Below are 18,313 nucleotides of genomic sequence, written 5' to 3'. Positions count from 1 at the left end.
TTTGACAGGCATATTTTGATTTTGAAACTTGACATTGACAGTTACAGCAGATGATAGTCAAAGGTAGGCGCAGTAAAAAAATAAAAACTAGTTTTTATGTCGTGAGAAAACCCACACGGGAACAGCTAGTTTGTAATTCTCGGGCTGTATACAGGATTATAGGTCATCTCTTCGGTACAGTTGCACTGTGATTTGGCATATTCAGTGACGAGTTATATGTTATAGGTTTTCGCGGTTCAGCTCATTATAGGTCACCACTGAGGAGCTCGCAGCCTACCCTAGTCTAGGGTGACTATGCCTGAGTCAATCACGCCTGCCCAGTGGGTGTTGTTTGACTTTACACATAACTTTAAAACATCGCCAACATGTGCAGGTCGCATCACAATGTTTTCCTTTACTGTAGAAACGTCTGGTAAATCGTGTACAAATGAAACTCGAAAATCACACTGGTACCACTCAGTGCCACTTATTTGCAGTATTACACCCCAGGTGCAGACTAAGGGAGGCTGTGAAACGATACCGGAACCCTTATGTTCGGCAGAGTCGTATTTAAACAACGGTTATCTAAGTAAATATGAGTTATAAACGCCAATAACCTAATGGTTTGTGGTACGGATTATCGATCTTGGGGCCGAGCGTTCGAATCCAGCCACTCGACTATTATGCCGAACCATATCTTAGCAGGCTGCTGTCAGGCGACGTTTCCACCTTCTCCATCTCCCCTCTTTGTCTGCTCCCCTCTCCTCATCTATCCTAGCACAAGCATTAGTTGCACCTTAGTTGGAATGGTTAAAGTGCATATTAGTGAATTAACAAATATCTGCTAATATAAAAAAAAATAATTCGAATAAACTTGACTTTATTAACGAAGCTAGCACACAGCTTTTTTCAATCGTGTAAACTTTTCCTGTATCTATTGTTACACCTGATTATAGAAAATGTGTATAAACACCAGAATTATAAAGCAATTATTTATAGATGAAAGTTGCACGCATGTTTACGTCTAATTTGAAACTGGTAGGTGTGCGTTTGATTCATGAGCTGTTAAATGTTTAACGTTTGTTATTGTGAGGGAATATTGTTACGAGTGGTGACGGAGTAGGAGCACTGAGGCCTACTCTACACTGCGCCGGCGTTGGCAGCACGTCATTGACGACGTCAGCTGTTGTGGCTACGCTGCTTGTCCCGTGTACTATGTCGGCTGCGGTGGGCGGATGCTAAATGCAGATGTGCTAGTTAATTTAACCAACGTATTAAAACCGTCCGTTATAAACAAAGTACAGTTTACGACGGGGCGGTTAAAAGCAGATATGACATAACAACGTGTGGGTTTTAATTGAGTTTTTAAGAATGGTTACTCACTTGTGCCTTTATCATTATTTATTTCAAAGATCGATCCGTCATGAAATCTCAATCCTTTCCAAGCGGCATAGGAGGGTGTACTGTACACATTAGTATGAATTACTGTTGAGTGTAACATTTTTTATTAAAACAGAATACTGTTACTGTTTCTTAAGAAGGTGGCAAACTATGGAGCCTAGTTTAGGACAATAAACAACTGCAACAATCTGTTGGCATGCTCACGCGTTGCCTTTGGTTACCTCTATTCTTTCATTCTATTCTCTCCTTAAATTTCCTCTCTCCTTAAATTTTATAATTGCTTTCTTACTACCTAAGGAATAAACAATATTACGAAAATAATAACAATCTTAGTAAAAAATGTTCGAAAACTGTATGAATATTTACAGCAGTTCATTTTTAAACATGAGTACAATCAGTTAGCCACTAGGTTACAATAAATAAAAAAGCAGTGACTGCGGTTGCGCCTTCGTTGCGTGCTTAAATCCTATTTCCACTGAGCAGTTAGCCGCACGCGACCACGATTTGTACGAAGTCACGTTCTATTTTATCAGCGACGACTGTATGAAACAAGTGTAATGCAAGGTCGCAGTCGCACGGGTGATCGCTAAGTGCAACTAGGAAGTAAGGCTGCAGCACTGGATTTCCCCGTGACGAATTCACGTATGTGGTGTGCCATGAGCGCTAAGTGGGACTTTGTGCGTATTGCACAAGTCCATCCTGTTTACTACAATATACATGTGCAGTTTATACCTATAGCTTTTAACGTAATATACAATATCTTTTTAGTGTCGAGCGAGCCGCCTGATTTACGCTTACAAAGCAAAGTGAACACTGCTTATTCAACCCTGCAACAAATTGAAAGGTTGTCTATGCGCTTCCTATCAGTTCCCAATCAGAAAGACTAGAAATTAGCCTCCGACACGAAGACTGAAGAGGAACCACGGAATTTCTTCCTCTTGACGCATGTATAGGATCGTCGTCAAACGCACAGCACATTTACAGGTGCTGTCGTTTGGTTGTATTATTGTTTGTTTATCGATTCAGTTATGTTGGAATTGGCCAATTCGGTCATGGTTGCGGCCGGTCAGATTGAGATAAACTTAAAAGTGAAAAATAAAGTAAAATAATATTTTTATTCGTTGTAGCTACTTTTTTTAATTTATTTCAGATATTTTATTACGTACAAATAAATATACTTAGGTATAAAAGCTAGGTTAGTTTATATTCTGCTGATAAAACTGAGTCATGTTTTTGCAAAATTTGTAAACAAAAACATATTTTTTTAATATTTATCTGTAAAGTATAGACAGACAGACGGCAATCACATTTTGCTGTAGCCACTAATAATTAATATCAATATAACATTTAGGGTTTGGATCGATTTTTTTCATTCATATATCAAACAATCTTGGTAAAAATTAATTTAAACCTGAAAGCATTTGCTTATAATGCCAATGTATTAATAGTCTCATCACGCATTCCTCGCTCTTTGAGTCTATCTGATGCAGATCCAAAGCGGAAGGATCCACATCCGTGGCGTACTCTCAGAGACTACTCTCATATTCACACATTCTACTTTCCGAGTATAGTTTGATAATTGAATCTGCGAGCACTGAGGGATTTGCACCCGGTTCGGGGTGCGCTGCTCATTAGCGGTTCTGAGCGCGACTCGCACGATAACACAATCAGTCTGCGAGGAGTGGTGCGAGGCGAGTGAGCCGAGGACACAGCTAGCGCGCGACGCAGGCAGCTACTCGTATATACTTAGACTCAGCCGTCGTAGCCGAGCGCGCAGCTTCTCGGAAAACGTTTTCCTCGTCAGAGCGCGGCGCGGTGACGAATCCCGACGTCATCTGTGACGCGGCGACCGCGATAAAAAGCAGGTGGGGGCGCCGTCGCCGGCCCTAGTGGAGACGCAGCCGCGAGAGCCGCACAGCGCCTCGGCGCCGCACCCGCAGCAACCGTAGCACCCGGCACCACACTGGCCCCCAGCCATGCCTGCATGGAGCCCGCGCCCCGCGCCTCCTCCTCCTCCTCCTCCGAGGCAGACTCCGACTCGGGGGATGACACCGTGCCCGCCGGTAACCTCCTGTGTTTTCTAAATTATAAATAGTGATACGTCGTGAAACCAGTGCTTTTATTCAGGATCAGTGTGTTGTGAGATTACAAGGTTTTAAATAGAAGGTCTTGTGAAATTCACGGTGAGAATGTGTTGTGTTGATGTTGAGCAGTTGAGAGCGGAGCTGTGTGTTTGTTGTGTAAGGCTTCGCGTGGTGAGGACGCGTGTAGAGCACAGCCTCCACTCGCCGGATGACGGCACAAATAATCCACAACATAATTGTAAAGTTCAGGCCTCGCGGGGAAGCGCACTGCTACTCTGCAATATAACGCGTACCTAGCAAATACCAACAGGTTATTGAAAATTTTTTCAACAATTTTCGGAATAATCTTTATATTTGAGAATATTATTAATATTTTGAAATACAAGGTAAAGTATTATTCGCCTACATTTTAAAGCTTGATGTTAAAAACTGCACTTAAGTGCTCAGGTTTTAAATTGTTGTGGCAACAAAACTACTGCAATATCTAATTATTCAATATATTAGGTACATACAAGTTATTCATAAAACTAAGAATTTTTTTTTACTTGTATACTATAGGTGCATTGTTTTTTTTATGTGCAAACTTTGTGCGACGGAGCTCGCAGGAATGCCGTCAGTTTAGGCCTACTTGTGAAAAACCAAACGCTTAAAATGTGACAAACATCCCGTCTCAAAAACATTTTTTAGTCGACATTTATAAAAAATATCGAGCACTACGGATATTTTCTTTCTTAGATATTCTTTGTAAATAAATTCAACATATAAAGATAATTACTTAGCCTGAGCCATAATTATTATTATTTGTTTAAAATTAAAAAACAAACCTATGATATACTGATGCTTATTACAAGAGACAGATTGAATGGTGATCTTTTTAAAATTCTATTGTCAAATGCTAAAATTGACTAGATCTTTAACAAAGTTAAAGGTGAATAGAGGTAACGTACGTAAACGTACGTACCTAGTGCAGCAAGATCCATTAAGGACCGCTCCGGTTTAAGACGTAATGAATGAACGAGGATGAAAGGGAGAAAAAGAAATTTGCGAGTGTGATATGCAGCGTTGATAGCCGCAAGGCAACCTGTCAATGTTTACTGCGAGGAAACTTGAAATTGGCAAGGTTGGCGATTGCCAATCAGACATGTATAACATTCGTTTATATTTACGAAAACTTCCCTAAAACTGAAAAGTATTATGCAACAGAAGAGTGTTTGTGAAATGTCAGTTCGTATTCCTGTCCACCTAAGCCTTAGCTGCTTCTAAAATGTATGTTGCCAACAAACATTTTCGTATATTTACTAATAGTCTTAGTGTTTGTACCCCTCGGGTAGTTGTAGTTTTGTTCAATGAACAAATGTGAGCAATGCACACAGACCCGACCACGTGGCAGCGGCGCGACGTGGTGCGCTGCGTGCGCTGGGCGGCGCGCACTTTCAAGGTGCGGGTGCCGCGCCGCCGCCTGCTGCCGCGAACTGGCCGCCAGCTGCTCGACCTCGACGACGCCGCCTGGCTGCAGGTACTAGCCCTCACTACATTTCTTAACAATGGTAGACTCTAGCATCAACAACAATCTGTCCCACGAAAAGACCGTCTCGCCCTTTGCAATATCACGACCGCACCAGAGACAGGCATCAAGTAGGAACAAATTCGCGTTTCGTCTGTTGAATGTAGGTGTCGCAAGCTTATTTTTAGTTCATTTTACTTTCCACACTTTTATGAGAGGTAGGAACAGTGGATTCGACGGAGGAAGGCACGCAAAGGAAAGGGAAATAATCCCTGTTTATAGAACGCAACTGCAATTGCAGATTTTGACCAATTGAGGTGGCCGTTTGCACACTAGCCAGCCACCTTTTGATCGAACTGTTGACGAATGTCAATATATAAATTATCCCAATGAAACCTGCCTGTAAATTGTCATGCTTCCTGCACCAAACATACAGTTACTTGGATGCCAAATAATCGGTTTAAAATCCTCATGAGTGAATCACAGAAGTTTTTTTTGGTGAAAACATGACTACACCACGACGTGGTGGCAATTATTTTCTGATTCACTGACAAATATGTGACAATACTGTTTTTTGTACAATTTTTATTTCATCTCTTGAATTACATGATTACAAACACAAAACTCAAGTTGTGTTATGAAAACTATAGCTTAGTGTGGGTCTGAGTAAGTACCATTGCGTAGTGCGTGTTGCCCCGCACGCGGACATTACGAGGAAAGCTCACCGTCGCGTCGAGTGCGGCGAGCTTCGCCAACGGACGGATTGTGCAATGACTTTAGTTACTATTGACTAGTTATATTTATATATTACTTTTATATATTTAGTTATATTTATTTTATTTTGGAATTTTATTGCATTTATCAACATTCTAGAGGGTGCTACTGCCACCCCTGGCGACGCCGACGAATTTTTGGTAGTCCAATCTTCAACTATGATTGTAACTTATAACTTGTAAGTAGTTTTTGTGAAGTAGTATAGTATAGTATGCTATATGTAGGTGTGCGAGGGATGTTCTGCGTCGGCGCGCATCTTTAGCGCATACGTGGCACACGCGCACGCCGGCGCCACGGGCCGCCCACCGCCCGCGCCTCTGCCCGAGCACCAGGCCGTCGCCGCGCCGCCCGCTCCACCTGCAACGCTTTCGCAGCCCCACAGAGACTCCTCTCTACCAGGTCAGAAAGAAACAAACCTTATTGTCTCTGTCATCGTCATTGACATGATGCAAGGTACTTATACTCGGTACTTTTACTCGTGATGTCGTCCGCGCTGAATTAAAGAAAAATCATTACAGTAATTAATGGCAATTGAATTTTTGAACTATTTGCGCGCCAAAATCCTGTGAATGAAGCTTGTGGAAGCGTCGACGCTGAGTCACCGCGAGCGAGCCCCCCCCCCCTCCACCCCGCGACCCTCGCACCATTCATCTCGCGCTATCGAGTTGATTCAACGCTTTTCTCGGAATACAAAGCAGCCGCCGGCTGATGATCGGCGGATGTATTTTACTATCTGATCACATTCAATGCTCCCTAATGCAGCATTACAGCAGTCATCCTCTGCCTTACTGTGAGTTCCGACTGCACTGATACTTGTATTGATGCATGTTGCATTTATTTAAGTCTAATGTGTTTTATCAAGGCGATGACAATAAAAAAGCATTTAGTAATTATGATACGTAATAAACATATTTTTTGTCACCATTAAACTTCATTTTTGTAAAAAAGAAACAATAATCACAAACTGACCGTTATCGGGCGAATTATCAAAGAAGTAGCGAATTGAGGAAATTGTCCGAGAAATGGTTTCAATTCACATAACGACGAGATTATTCTGCCGACGTAGGGCGACCAATAATGATTCAAACTAAACCGGGACATTATGTAGGTAAAATTATCTAATACTAACTTTCGCCCGTGAGTCGGTTCGCGTGGAATGGAAAAAACAAAAGCAAGTAATCTCTGTGTTCTTCCAGACGACCCTCTACATCTATGCCAATTTTCATCGAGATCCGTTTAGCAGTTTTGTCTACTAACTCTAACAAACATCCATCCATTTCAACATTCGCATTTATAATATTATAATGACTTAAGTAAGATTTAATTGAGTTAAAATTTGGCTTATTTATTTTTCAAATCAAACATTTGTTATACGAGATTAGTGTAACAGTGTATCCTAGAATAGAATTTCTTATAGTAATGTGCGTTTCGTAATTAAAATTAATGTAATTATAGAACTGTTATACTACTATGAAGAGTCCAGCAGTAGTCATGGCTACTTCGCCGCCGCGCGGCGCGGTATGTGTTCACTATCTCTGGGGAGAGGGGACCGGGCCGGACGATGGTGGCGATAGCGGGGTGCCACACGTTACAGACCATCACGCCCTTGACACACAGGAGTAGGCTGAGATTACTGATATCCGCTGGGCGATCTCCGCATTCGCACGTATCTTACACATTTTGGCATCTATGCATACATAGCCTAAAGTTGTTAAAATACATAAATAAGGCAATGGTGAGTGTGAGCAATGTCCCGCGTAGTGCGACGCGACACGACTCGGCGCCGGCGCTATCGCCGGGCTTGGAGCGCCGCACTCCGGTAGTTGATCAAGGAATTTCGTTACTCACAATTTTTGAGTCATCTCGCAGTGATCAGAGCGCACCCGCTGCGGCACTCCACCTGCTCCCAGAGCTTGCCGCTGACTCATTGCTACAAAAACACCACATGTATAATTTGTCGTTCACAATAACTAAAAAAAATTGAGAATTCTTTGACACATCTAGTGCAGATTCAATCTTGGTAACAACATGAATTCGTTGTGAGGGACTTAAAGCAAACATTTCCTTTATGAAATTCTGATAACTTTAGTTGCATTAGCTACTTTATTCCTCCATCATGTAGCCCTTCCAATGGTATTTAAACCTCGAGAAAATGTAGTTATTGGGGTAGAACATATTTTTGTTATCGGTGATCGAAGTATTTAAACAACGTTTAACTTATAACTAAAGCACAAGCCGGGCAGTTAGGCTTGTGTCAACACTAGAGGATATTTGATGGATATGTCAATGCGAAATAAGGTTGGAATAAGACCGATAAACAAATAAAGATATCCTCCCGTGCGCCCGCGACGCGCAGTCTGACGTCAAATGGCCTTATCATAGAGAATAGGTGTTTTTTTTTTAATTCAGCGACGATATTTGCATAGATTTAGAAATAAGCGGAATTTGTATGTAATCAGGGCCAACTGGCGGAACATGTCGCTCATATAAATAAAGATAAAAATTCATAGAATCGATAACTGATGTCTATCAGTTATCGACTTAACACGAGGGTGTTACGATTATGCCTGTGGGCAAGGACTGCTGTCGACGGGCGCTCAAATCCCGCTCGGGGCACAGACGAGGCCACACAAGTTAGGTTCTAGAGGTAAAATTTGTGGTTGGTTACTTAATATTGTACTACTTAAGCTCTCTAATATAGTATTTTACTAAAGAAGCGTGTAGCGTCATTAACCAGCATAGTATGGTGCAGACTATGAAGTTGAATTGGGCGCGCACACAACTCGGTTGCTAAGTTTCGCTAATCATAAATTTCGAGATAAAGTTTTCACTAGAAATTAGATAGGAGTACGCGGTCCCGGAGCCGGAGCGGAAGGGCCGCGCGCACCTCATATCAATGATAGATAATACGACATCTATCTTTATTATAATGAATGACATGATAACATATTATGTACATGTGAATTCATTCAATGTGAGATATAATACTATCTTACGCGATTAAATTAGATTAGATACAGAGAAACGGGATCAGTACACAATCAAAACCGTTAAATGTAAAACAATTACTAAAACTATGAAGATTAAAATAGTACGATTCAAAGAGGCTTGCACAGGATTCAGTTACAAGATAAGTTGTACAACGATGTGAATTTTTAGTTCTGCTTCTAGCCCAAGGTCATGTCTGCTTCAACACTGCCTGCCCAGCAATGACGTACGACGATCGTTCGCAGAGGGGTTCCTTTTTGATGTGTGGAAAAATTTACGATTTCAACCCATAAATTAAAGTGAGACAAAAATAATAATTATGAATATGTATTTAGCCTTACAGATTTATTAGGGATTCATTCAATTTGTTTATCCTTATTTTGAGACTCAAGTTATAAAGTAGAGCAGTGCGGCGGATGTGTTTAGGTTGTAGGTTCTGTCGGATCCGGGCCGAGCCAGCGAGAGAGATCGTGACTAAGATTGTCTTGCAACATGTTACCGCTCGCCGGACGGAAGTGAGTCACTACATCTACACTACAGTAGGAAGCTTGACTCATAGTTCCGTATTGATGCGGATTTGTAATTCTCATGGCTTCAGCTTGCGAATCTGTAACAAGAGGCCGCGAGGGCGCCTCGGCCGCGTGCCGTGACTCAGCCTCCGCAGGCTGAGGGAGTCAGACGCCACAACTGGCGGCATCATTATGTAAAGATTATACTTTGCTATTTCACAGAGTTTAGTTTTAATTTCTACATAGATCTTTTAATAACACGCATTTATCTTATTTTTAAGTAAGTTGCGTTGCCTTGACTTTTCGTAGCGATTAAAGACAAAAAAAAACGTAATAGCTATTTCGAGGAAATGTTTATTTCATTTAAAAAGGTAGACATGTCGGCAACTTTTTCTACAAAACCGCAAAATAACTTCGGAGTTTCCTGTTACTCAAGTTGTTAATCACAATACTGTGGTCGGGCGGCGTCGTTGTCTTCGACGTAAGTGATGGCGGGTCGCGATTGGCCGCCTCACGCCACTCCCACGCCCGGGGCGGCGATACGTTATGGCCCAAGTCCTACTTGTCCTCCACACCACATCATCAGGTGCGGCCAAGACAACATGGCATTTTATTCACTCATTCTCTTAAAGTCTTCTGCGGTCGGCTGCCTCCTCGACCCGATCTCCCCTGTCCACTCTCTATTTCAGCAACGGCAGTTCATCAGCGCTTATGCGACAGTCGGTCGGCGTCAGTCAGAGTCAGCCGGGGGTCAGCCGGGCTCCGTCTGACCGGCGCCCCGCTGTTCAATTGATCCGTCTCGTCTGCGTGTTCAATTAGTATAGTACCAATGTGATACGAATATAGTGATCGTAGAAAATGATGAGTTACTACATCACACAATGCCACACAATGCCACACTACGCACTCAGAGTCGGTTCTCAGTTTCGAGGTAAACATTATAACGCAATGTAATTTCAAACATAATTGATGTCACTTCATAACAAAATGAAAACAAAGATCCGCGTGAAACAATTTAAATTTAGGCCGCCGCCACCGCCGAGAGCTGCGGGGTTGAAGATGCGGCGGACATAAAGAACGATTGCCCCGTGACACCTCACCCCGCTCGGAACCTTGCGACCCCTCCACCCTGCCGCCCCATCGCCCAGCGACCTCTCGCGAAATATTGCTCACTCGCCCCTATCACTGGAAATCAAGTCCAGATTTCATAAATTGATTTATATTGTTTTTATAACAATTTGTGTTGGCAATTGGCGGTATAACTATTTCAGTGTACTCATTCCTCTCTATACATTATCAGGAGATAAGCCATGGTGTTTTGTGCCTATTTGATTTTAGCGATTAGAAGCGGTGTTGCTTGAAAACTCAACCAAATTAGAAAGACAGAACGAAGCAAAAGTTGTCATGTGTTAAGTAAAATTATATGAATTCCCAAGCAGCGACTGTTCATATTAATACAGGTCAGTGTGAGCTAGTTAATGATGTGTCTGAAGCAAGTTTGGCCGGGATATGGTTTTTCCAAGCTATTTTTGAATAGTGAAAAGCTTCGTGCGTTTTGTTTATTACGACGACGTTCAGTGGTAGGGTGAGCGCAGCGGGGCGCGGGGGTGCATTAGCAAGTCAATGCGGACTCCCCGCCGCGCCCGGCTTACCGGGGAGTCAATGCGGGTTCCGCGCCGAGCCCCGGCTTACCGGCGAAAAGCTCACAAAACACAATTAAACTTCACTCAGGCCTCTTCATAAGAAATGGCCATACATCACGTGCGCGCGTGCGGCCACGTGCCACGTGCACCTGGCTCGGGCCCCAGTCTTGCCACAATTCACACTATGAGGACACTAATATAAAGCAAAAGAAATATTGACTATCACGAGAGTTTGTAATATCAACGTGAATTTCGCGCATAGCGTGAGTGTACGAGGCTCGCGGGCAGCGGCAACAGCCTGGGAACCGCCGCGCTTTCACATTCCGCGATGAGTCACATGGAATGCGGTCCGAGGAGCACATATTACTCTTATTTAATATCACATATTTTTCTGCGCCTAATTAGTTGCGAAACTATTACAATAAATAGGAATGCATTCATCCTTCTCGCGGATACCATCTATAATTTCTTGATAATTTATTAAAACTGAGGTCGTTGTACGGTTTTAACTGGCCCATGATTCAGTCGCAGCTGGCGACAACGCAACGGAGAACACAGTGTGTGGTTTTTAAATAGTTTATTTAATGTGTAAATAATTCTTGTTACTATTTCAACTAGGCTCTATATTAAGTCACAACAATAGTCAAATGGCGGGATTTGGACCATGGACGATGATGACTTACTTCATTTTTAATTCAATGTCTTTTGGAAACTTTTCTAACAGGAGATATTTTTAGTCGTCGAGTAGCCAGCACTGACGAGAAGTGGCGAAGCCCCACGGCCAGACGGGGCGTGGTCTGCGCTGCTACCGCCCCTGCCCCCCATCCCGCCCACAAACCAAGTTAAGCTACGCGATCAACTTAAAATACGGGAGATAGCAAACGATAGCATCACGATCTAATCATGTTCGCACTCTGATAAACCTTAACTGCTTCATCTTAAAATACCACCAGTTTGAACAGATATACTTACAAAAAAATGTTTACGCGACTGACAGAAGGTTAATACTATATTTATTCGTTAACTACGTATGCTGTATACAATGGCCGATCATCGAGTGAGGTTTAGTCCAATTACAACACTTGCATTTCGAATAAAAAAAAATTCTAGACAGTAATTACATCTAGGTATAAACTTATATTTGTGATAAAAATTTCCGTGTTGTTTGCGTGCCTGTGATAGCGGAAGCGATCTATAATTAATGACATTTGATATCGCGATTGTAAATATCGGATGTATGACTCAACAGAGATAGGATATAGGTTAGGTGTCGCGCGAACGCGATTGTGTAAGATTGCAGTCACTATGCCGCCGGTGCTAGGCTTAAAGTCGTATTGGAAAATAGTTAACCCATAATAAAGATAAAAGTAACATGAACGTGAGAATGCAGTACTGTCATTACAAAAGACATGCACTGCGCCTGCCTTAGACTACGCTGTGCACGCGTTAGGCGCCGTGCGATGTACGGTTAGGGAATCTGGAGGTGTTTTACATAAAAATCTATAGTCCTTTGTTTGCAGTGAGATGGCAGAACAATTAGCAAGATAAGCCGTATCTTTTAAATGTATCTGTATATAAATAGTCGGTCAGTGGTACGCGACTAATTGCTTCTTATTAATATCCTATCGTTCGCGCAAGTCACTGCTAATTAAATGGTTATTTGTAAGAAATGTCGGAGTCTGTCTCATTGCGAGGAGCGAGGCAATTTTTTTATAAGTGGGTCACATACAATTTCCGCAACTGTACCTAGGCGCACACGTAGGGCGTACAGACGCGGAAATTCGAGGTGCCCCACTTCAGGAGAAATGCCTTATTCATGGTAACCAGACAAACTCCACTTCTGCCTACAATTTTTTTTTATAATGAAGATGTTAGAATGTTTTTGTTAATTTACTAATATTTCCTTTAACCACTCCAACTAAGCTAGGCTTATTTGTGCTACGATATGGTTCACCACAATAGTCGAATGGCGGAATTCAAACTCTCGACCTCAAGATCGGTAGTCCGTACCCCAAACCATTAGGTGCTTAAACAAATAAATAATTAGATAGCAGTGAGTGCAAGAAGAGATAATTTGTAGATAAGAAATAGGAAGAAACTAGCCGTGTATCACTAACAGACTTTTATTTGTACAGATACATTTATAAGCTGCGTTGTATTGATTTTTGTTCCGCGTCTGGCTTCGAGATCGTTAAACGATTGTTGCTTTTAAGCTGGAACACCGCCAGTCTCCCTGGCTGTACCTAGCCCAACACGTTAGTGTCAATTACGTCACAATCTCTACCTTTTCAATACAGTTATTATTGAAGATCATTCAGTGATGTACATCACATACATAGGTACAACAAACAATACTTAAGTTGTGTCTAAAAAGTTTACAAATCTATTTTTGCTTTTACATTGTCATCCTTCACCTTGGATAAGATAGATAATGTTTAGATTACAATTGTCATGAAATTTAATACAAAATTTTTAATAATGAATATTGTATGAACGCAGATATTTTAATACAATAACTTCTGGTATAAACAATCATTCATAGATCACAAACATTGACTTTTATAATTTAAATAGGATTACTGAATCGGCATATCCACTTTAACAGAACTAGCAACACAATTAAAGTCACCCCCTGTTATCATGCAATCACATAATAAATAAAATCACCGAATCAAGACTTATAAGCGATATAAATGCACCCCGTGTGTAGCGAGCGGGGCAGGGCGGCATGCATTATGCAACACTCGCCAACACACAAATGTAATCTTATCTTATACGGTTTTTGCAATTGATCAACTGATGCAACACAACCTTACTTAAAATTAAAATATTTTACTTAAATAGTTTATCATATTGGAACTGCTAATGCTATTTTCGTAATAACCGGAATTTAAGGAAAACAAAGAAATCAAATGACACTGTTCCCCCGCGGCTCCCCGCCGGCCGCTAAGCTCTGTATGGTCCCTACAGCATCTCTACTTACATTGATTAACTTGTCTGATTGTGGTGTGGTGCGAGTCTTCTGACACGGTCTACAGCAATTGTTTATAACGGCAAACAAGTCAGAATAAAGGTATTAAATGTGAAGATATCTAATCTCGAGAACTAGATACTTATAAATTGTTTTTTTTTTTAATAAAGTCACAATAATAATAACGACATAGGTACTGAAAACACATAAATAGAGTTCCTTAAGAAAACTAGCTAAAAGTACTGTTGTAATATTGTAAGATTTGGATTCCTATATCATTTGAGATAATCAAAAGAAGGGAGCGCGGAGTGGAGAGTGTGCGAGGGCGGGCCGGGGCGGCGCCCTGCCCCCGGCCGCTCACTTCACTGGCACTTGCTCGCTTCCGGTCCTACGTCCGGACGCTTCGAGCTCTCGTTCAAGTTTGCCAGACAAACAATTTGACGACTTGTATAGTTATAAAAAAAACAGTGACAAAAGTGTCGTGAGGCAAATTAAATGTGCGTGACGTAAAGAATGCGACGTGACGAGCGAAAGGCGCGCTGCGCGGTGGTGTGCGCAGGGCCATGCTGTGGCTGAGCGCGGACCGCCGGCTGCAGCTGGTACCCCGCCTCTGTCCCGGTTTGTGGCTCCGCCGCCTTGCACCACAGCAAACCTAACCTTTTACCCATCATTTTGATCACAAAATCGGTGTTACCAACGCCACTGAACACAAGCGCCTAAAATATTTTATCAGCAACATTTATGTCGTACACAATTCGAATGTGTGCCGCCGGCAGCGACGTGACGGCGACGTGCCGGCGGCGGTCTGGTGGTCCTGCAAGTAATAGTTTCTGCACCTCTTCTTCAACTCTTATCTGCCATCGTAATCTTCCGCAGAACCGTACGCTTCCCTGAGCGGGTGCTCGCGGGGCGGGGCGGGCGCGGGGGGCGGGCAGGTGCAGCTCTGGCAGTTTCTGCTGGAGGAGCTGGCGGCTGGCGCGCCCGGCATCTGCTGGGAGGTAACTTGGTCTATTGTTTCAGTTCTGTCGTCTCTTTATTGTAATATTAAAAACGATCGGATTATTGATTCTTCATTTTTCGGCTAACCTCGAAACGTTATGTTTCTAACTTAGTTTGAGCATTTTCTTTTTTTCAACGCGTCAGCTTTACCTTACCAACCAAACACAATTTCTTTGATGCGTTGTTTTGCTATTGTTAATTCGATAATAGTAAGTAAGTATTGTGTGTGGTGTATCAGGGAGCGCCGGGCGAGGGCGAGTTCCGCCTGGCCGACCCGGACGAGGTGGCGCGCCGGTGGGGACGGCGCAAGCAGAAGCCCAACATGAACTATGACAAGCTGTCGCGCGCACTGCGCTATTACTACGACAAGAACATCATGACCAAGGTAACGGACTGATTCAGAGCGCGTGGTATAACCTACACCACAAATGACATAAACTATTTTTGATGGAATGTTTTTTTCATTCATCCAGGTCCATGGCAAGAGATACGCGTACCGTTTCTGCTGGGCAGGGCTGGCGGCGGCATGTCAGGCGCAGACCAGCGACGCGCCACCTTACTGGCGCTGCCCTCCCCCGCATCAGCCCGACTGGCCTCCGCCTGCACCCCCGTCCGCGCCCGACTCCACACAACACCAGAGTTGCCACAGGCCTTAAAGCCGTTACAGAAAATAACATTTGCGTATCTAAGCAAAGACCAGCTGCGCTTCAGTAAAATAAAAAACAGTACAGACTCGGCGACTACCGAGAGGGATGAAAATGGAAATTGTTACAGAATATATATTCTGTAAATCTAGCTTATACAAGCTAGATTTGTCATCGGACCCATAACGCCTGGCAGTCGGGTAAGCCGCGGCGAGCGAGCGAGCGAGCGGCACTAACGGATATATGGGTGATAGCATATAGGCGAACGGAGCATAAGTAAAAAGTAAATAAACTAAAGATGTAACGTTTTCCTCAATACTTTGCATCTTTACAAGAAAGAGTAGAATGAACCAGTGGCGGACTGTAGTGCGGGCGGAGGGCCCTCGCTGCTCGTGTATTTCTATGTATTGATGCTGATCAGATTATTTGAAGTGTAGAATGTACCTAATTACTTAATGGAACTTTGAAATACGCTTAGGCTATTTCGTATGTATTAAGATTGTTCATGGTTATTGTTAACTTGAGATGGAAAACAAAATATGTTGTTGACGAATTTCCTATTAATTTTATAATGATTATAATAAATACGACAGACATTGAGTTGACATTCGACATTGTTATATTAATTAATAATTGAAATGTTAATTCACATGATTTAGATCATAAACGACTCATTGTAAGCCATTTTTAACATAATTGTAGTTAATAATAAAAACGGGTTAGTTATTTGTCGATCTGTTTGTTAAGTTCTTATTGTTTATTTTTGTTTTATTGTATAGATTGTTACTTGTATAGCGGGCGGCGGAGCAGAGCGGCGCTGACGCTCACAAGGTTCACTTCTGCTTATTGTTAGAGCTATTGCAATTTAACTAACGAATGTGAAGAGCGACTTTCTTTATAAATGTATATAAATAACGTCACACGGGATTGCGTTCTTCTCCTATATCGCTATTCAGTTATAGTACAGCAAACCCGAGCGTCAAGGAAGCGCCCAACGTCCGGTGCGCCGCTGCGCTTAGATAAGTAAATACATGTATTTTCTCACTTATTTGATTCGGTTGTTTTGAATTGTAGATATAAGTATACATGTTTATTTCATTAATGTATTGTTTTGCCAAATGGTTGTTCGACAGTGGATGCAGGCGGGGACTGTGTCCGATGCCCGTGCTAATGAGAGCCAACACGGACTATCTGCTGTTGTGTATGCAGTCCGTGTATGGCCGCTCTTTGCATAACTGTCCAGTACAAGTTGTCAATAGCAATAAAGTTCCTCCTCGATGTCTACTGATTTTTATTTGGATAAAGAGAGTCGCTGTGAGCGCGGCCAGTGGCGGGTAGTCGCCCCCAATTGGTCGGTCGTATCGCTGCCAACACCCGTCTTCAAACAAAAATATGATCCTTTTTTAGGACATTTAGTGACAACATGCCAAAAATAGGTATTTTCTCGTCTTCTAAGAATGCCCTTCCAAAGATTTATTGAAATTTGTCCAGCGATTTAGAAACGCCCAGGGGACGAACACACGAACGTTGATCAATCTTAATCGAATGGATATGGATTTGTTATTGACGAGCTATAGCTATAGCTATAGCGACTTAGCGACGGAGACTCGCTCGCACACATCTGCGTGATCTGAAGCTGTATCTTTTTAAAGTAACTATTTAAGACCTACGTGAGCAGAATATTTGTAGTTAGTTACAGTCTATGTCTAAACATTGATTGTCTGCTATCTGCTATGTATTTGACCGAAACATTGCTAAAGGCACCACAGCCTATAACATTGCGATTCCGTGAATACATAATCCTTACGTCATGACGTACATACGTATGCACAGTAATGTTCCATGTTAAACGACGTGACGTGTGATGGGGAGGGGACAAGCTCTACCCTTGAAGCGACGGCTGCCCGCGATACCGCGATACAGCGCCCACGCGCTGCCCGCCCCGCGCGCCGCGCTCGCCCCGCAACCCCGCATCAGCACCGCAGCCAGTGGTGCGACACCTTTTGCATTTTTACTAATTACAACCTTTTTTTAAGAAGTGTACGTGCAGCCGCGGTCATGACGATGGAAATAGTACATTCCATATACACATTCCTCATTACAATTATAGTAGGCCAGGTTTCATCTTATTCACAGTATTTTTACTTCCTTGACTTATAGTTTCAATCAGTTAAAAAAAATGTTTAAATACGATATGGGGAGCATTATTTCAACTCCTCGGCCTTATTGTATTCACGTAGGGTCGGCGTGCAAGGTTTTATAAACTGTAATGTTTTGATTCAATTTTAAGAACCAGACAGCAAGCTTATTAGAAATCCTATGCAACCCTATTATGAAAATATTAACTAACAGCGTAGGGTGTGAGTAGCCGTTAGCAATAGCGAGCAGTGTTGGCGGCCCCTGGCAGTGGCGCGGTGCAGAGCGCGATGCGCGACCATTGCTTCGCGAGATGGCGACCAGCGCGGCCGTGCTGCCCGCTCTGCTGCTGCCGCTGATTCACCTACTCCTACGTAAGCAGCTCCTTCTTTGCTTTGCCTCACTTGTTTTCTTACGGCTACTATTTTTCGTCATCATTGCGTAATAATTATCTAGATTTACAACCCTCAATGGTATTGTATCAAGGAATAGTGAAACCAAAACTCAAGCCAAATACTGGTGCGGCACCTACCATGGCCTACCTAACACCTGAATAAGTACTTACATGGTAGTCTAACAAAGGCCCATTCCATTCCACTTTCCGTTTCTTACTTTCATCTGGTTAAGAAAGAGCGGCCACTTCATACCGCACTTAGCGCCGCCTCATTTAATGCGGCCAGA

General features: G+C 42.6%; 1 protein-coding gene across 1 annotated transcript; it reads left to right on the top strand.

Moving 5' to 3' along the window:
* Positions 1-5,008: 5,008 nt before the first annotated feature.
* On the top strand, positions 5,009-18,035 carry LOC106106375 (transcriptional regulator ERG-like). The gene is made up of 6 exons (XM_013286952.1): positions 5,009-5,131; positions 5,967-6,195; positions 14,730-14,851; positions 15,091-15,237; positions 15,326-17,487; positions 17,849-18,035. Exons 1-5 carry the CDS (start codon positions 5,009-5,011, stop codon positions 15,506-15,508), a joined length of 804 nt encoding a protein of 267 aa, XP_013142406.1. The 3' UTR covers positions 15,509-17,487; positions 17,849-18,035.
* The last annotated feature ends 278 nt before the right edge of the window (positions 18,036-18,313 follow it).

This window comes from Papilio polytes, unplaced genomic scaffold (genome assembly GCF_000836215.1).
Source record: "Papilio polytes unplaced genomic scaffold, Ppol_1.0 DF822178.1, whole genome shotgun sequence".
Lineage (NCBI taxonomy): Eukaryota > Metazoa > Arthropoda > Insecta > Lepidoptera > Papilionidae > Papilio > Papilio polytes.
This window is presented reverse-complemented; position numbering and strand designations above follow the sequence as displayed.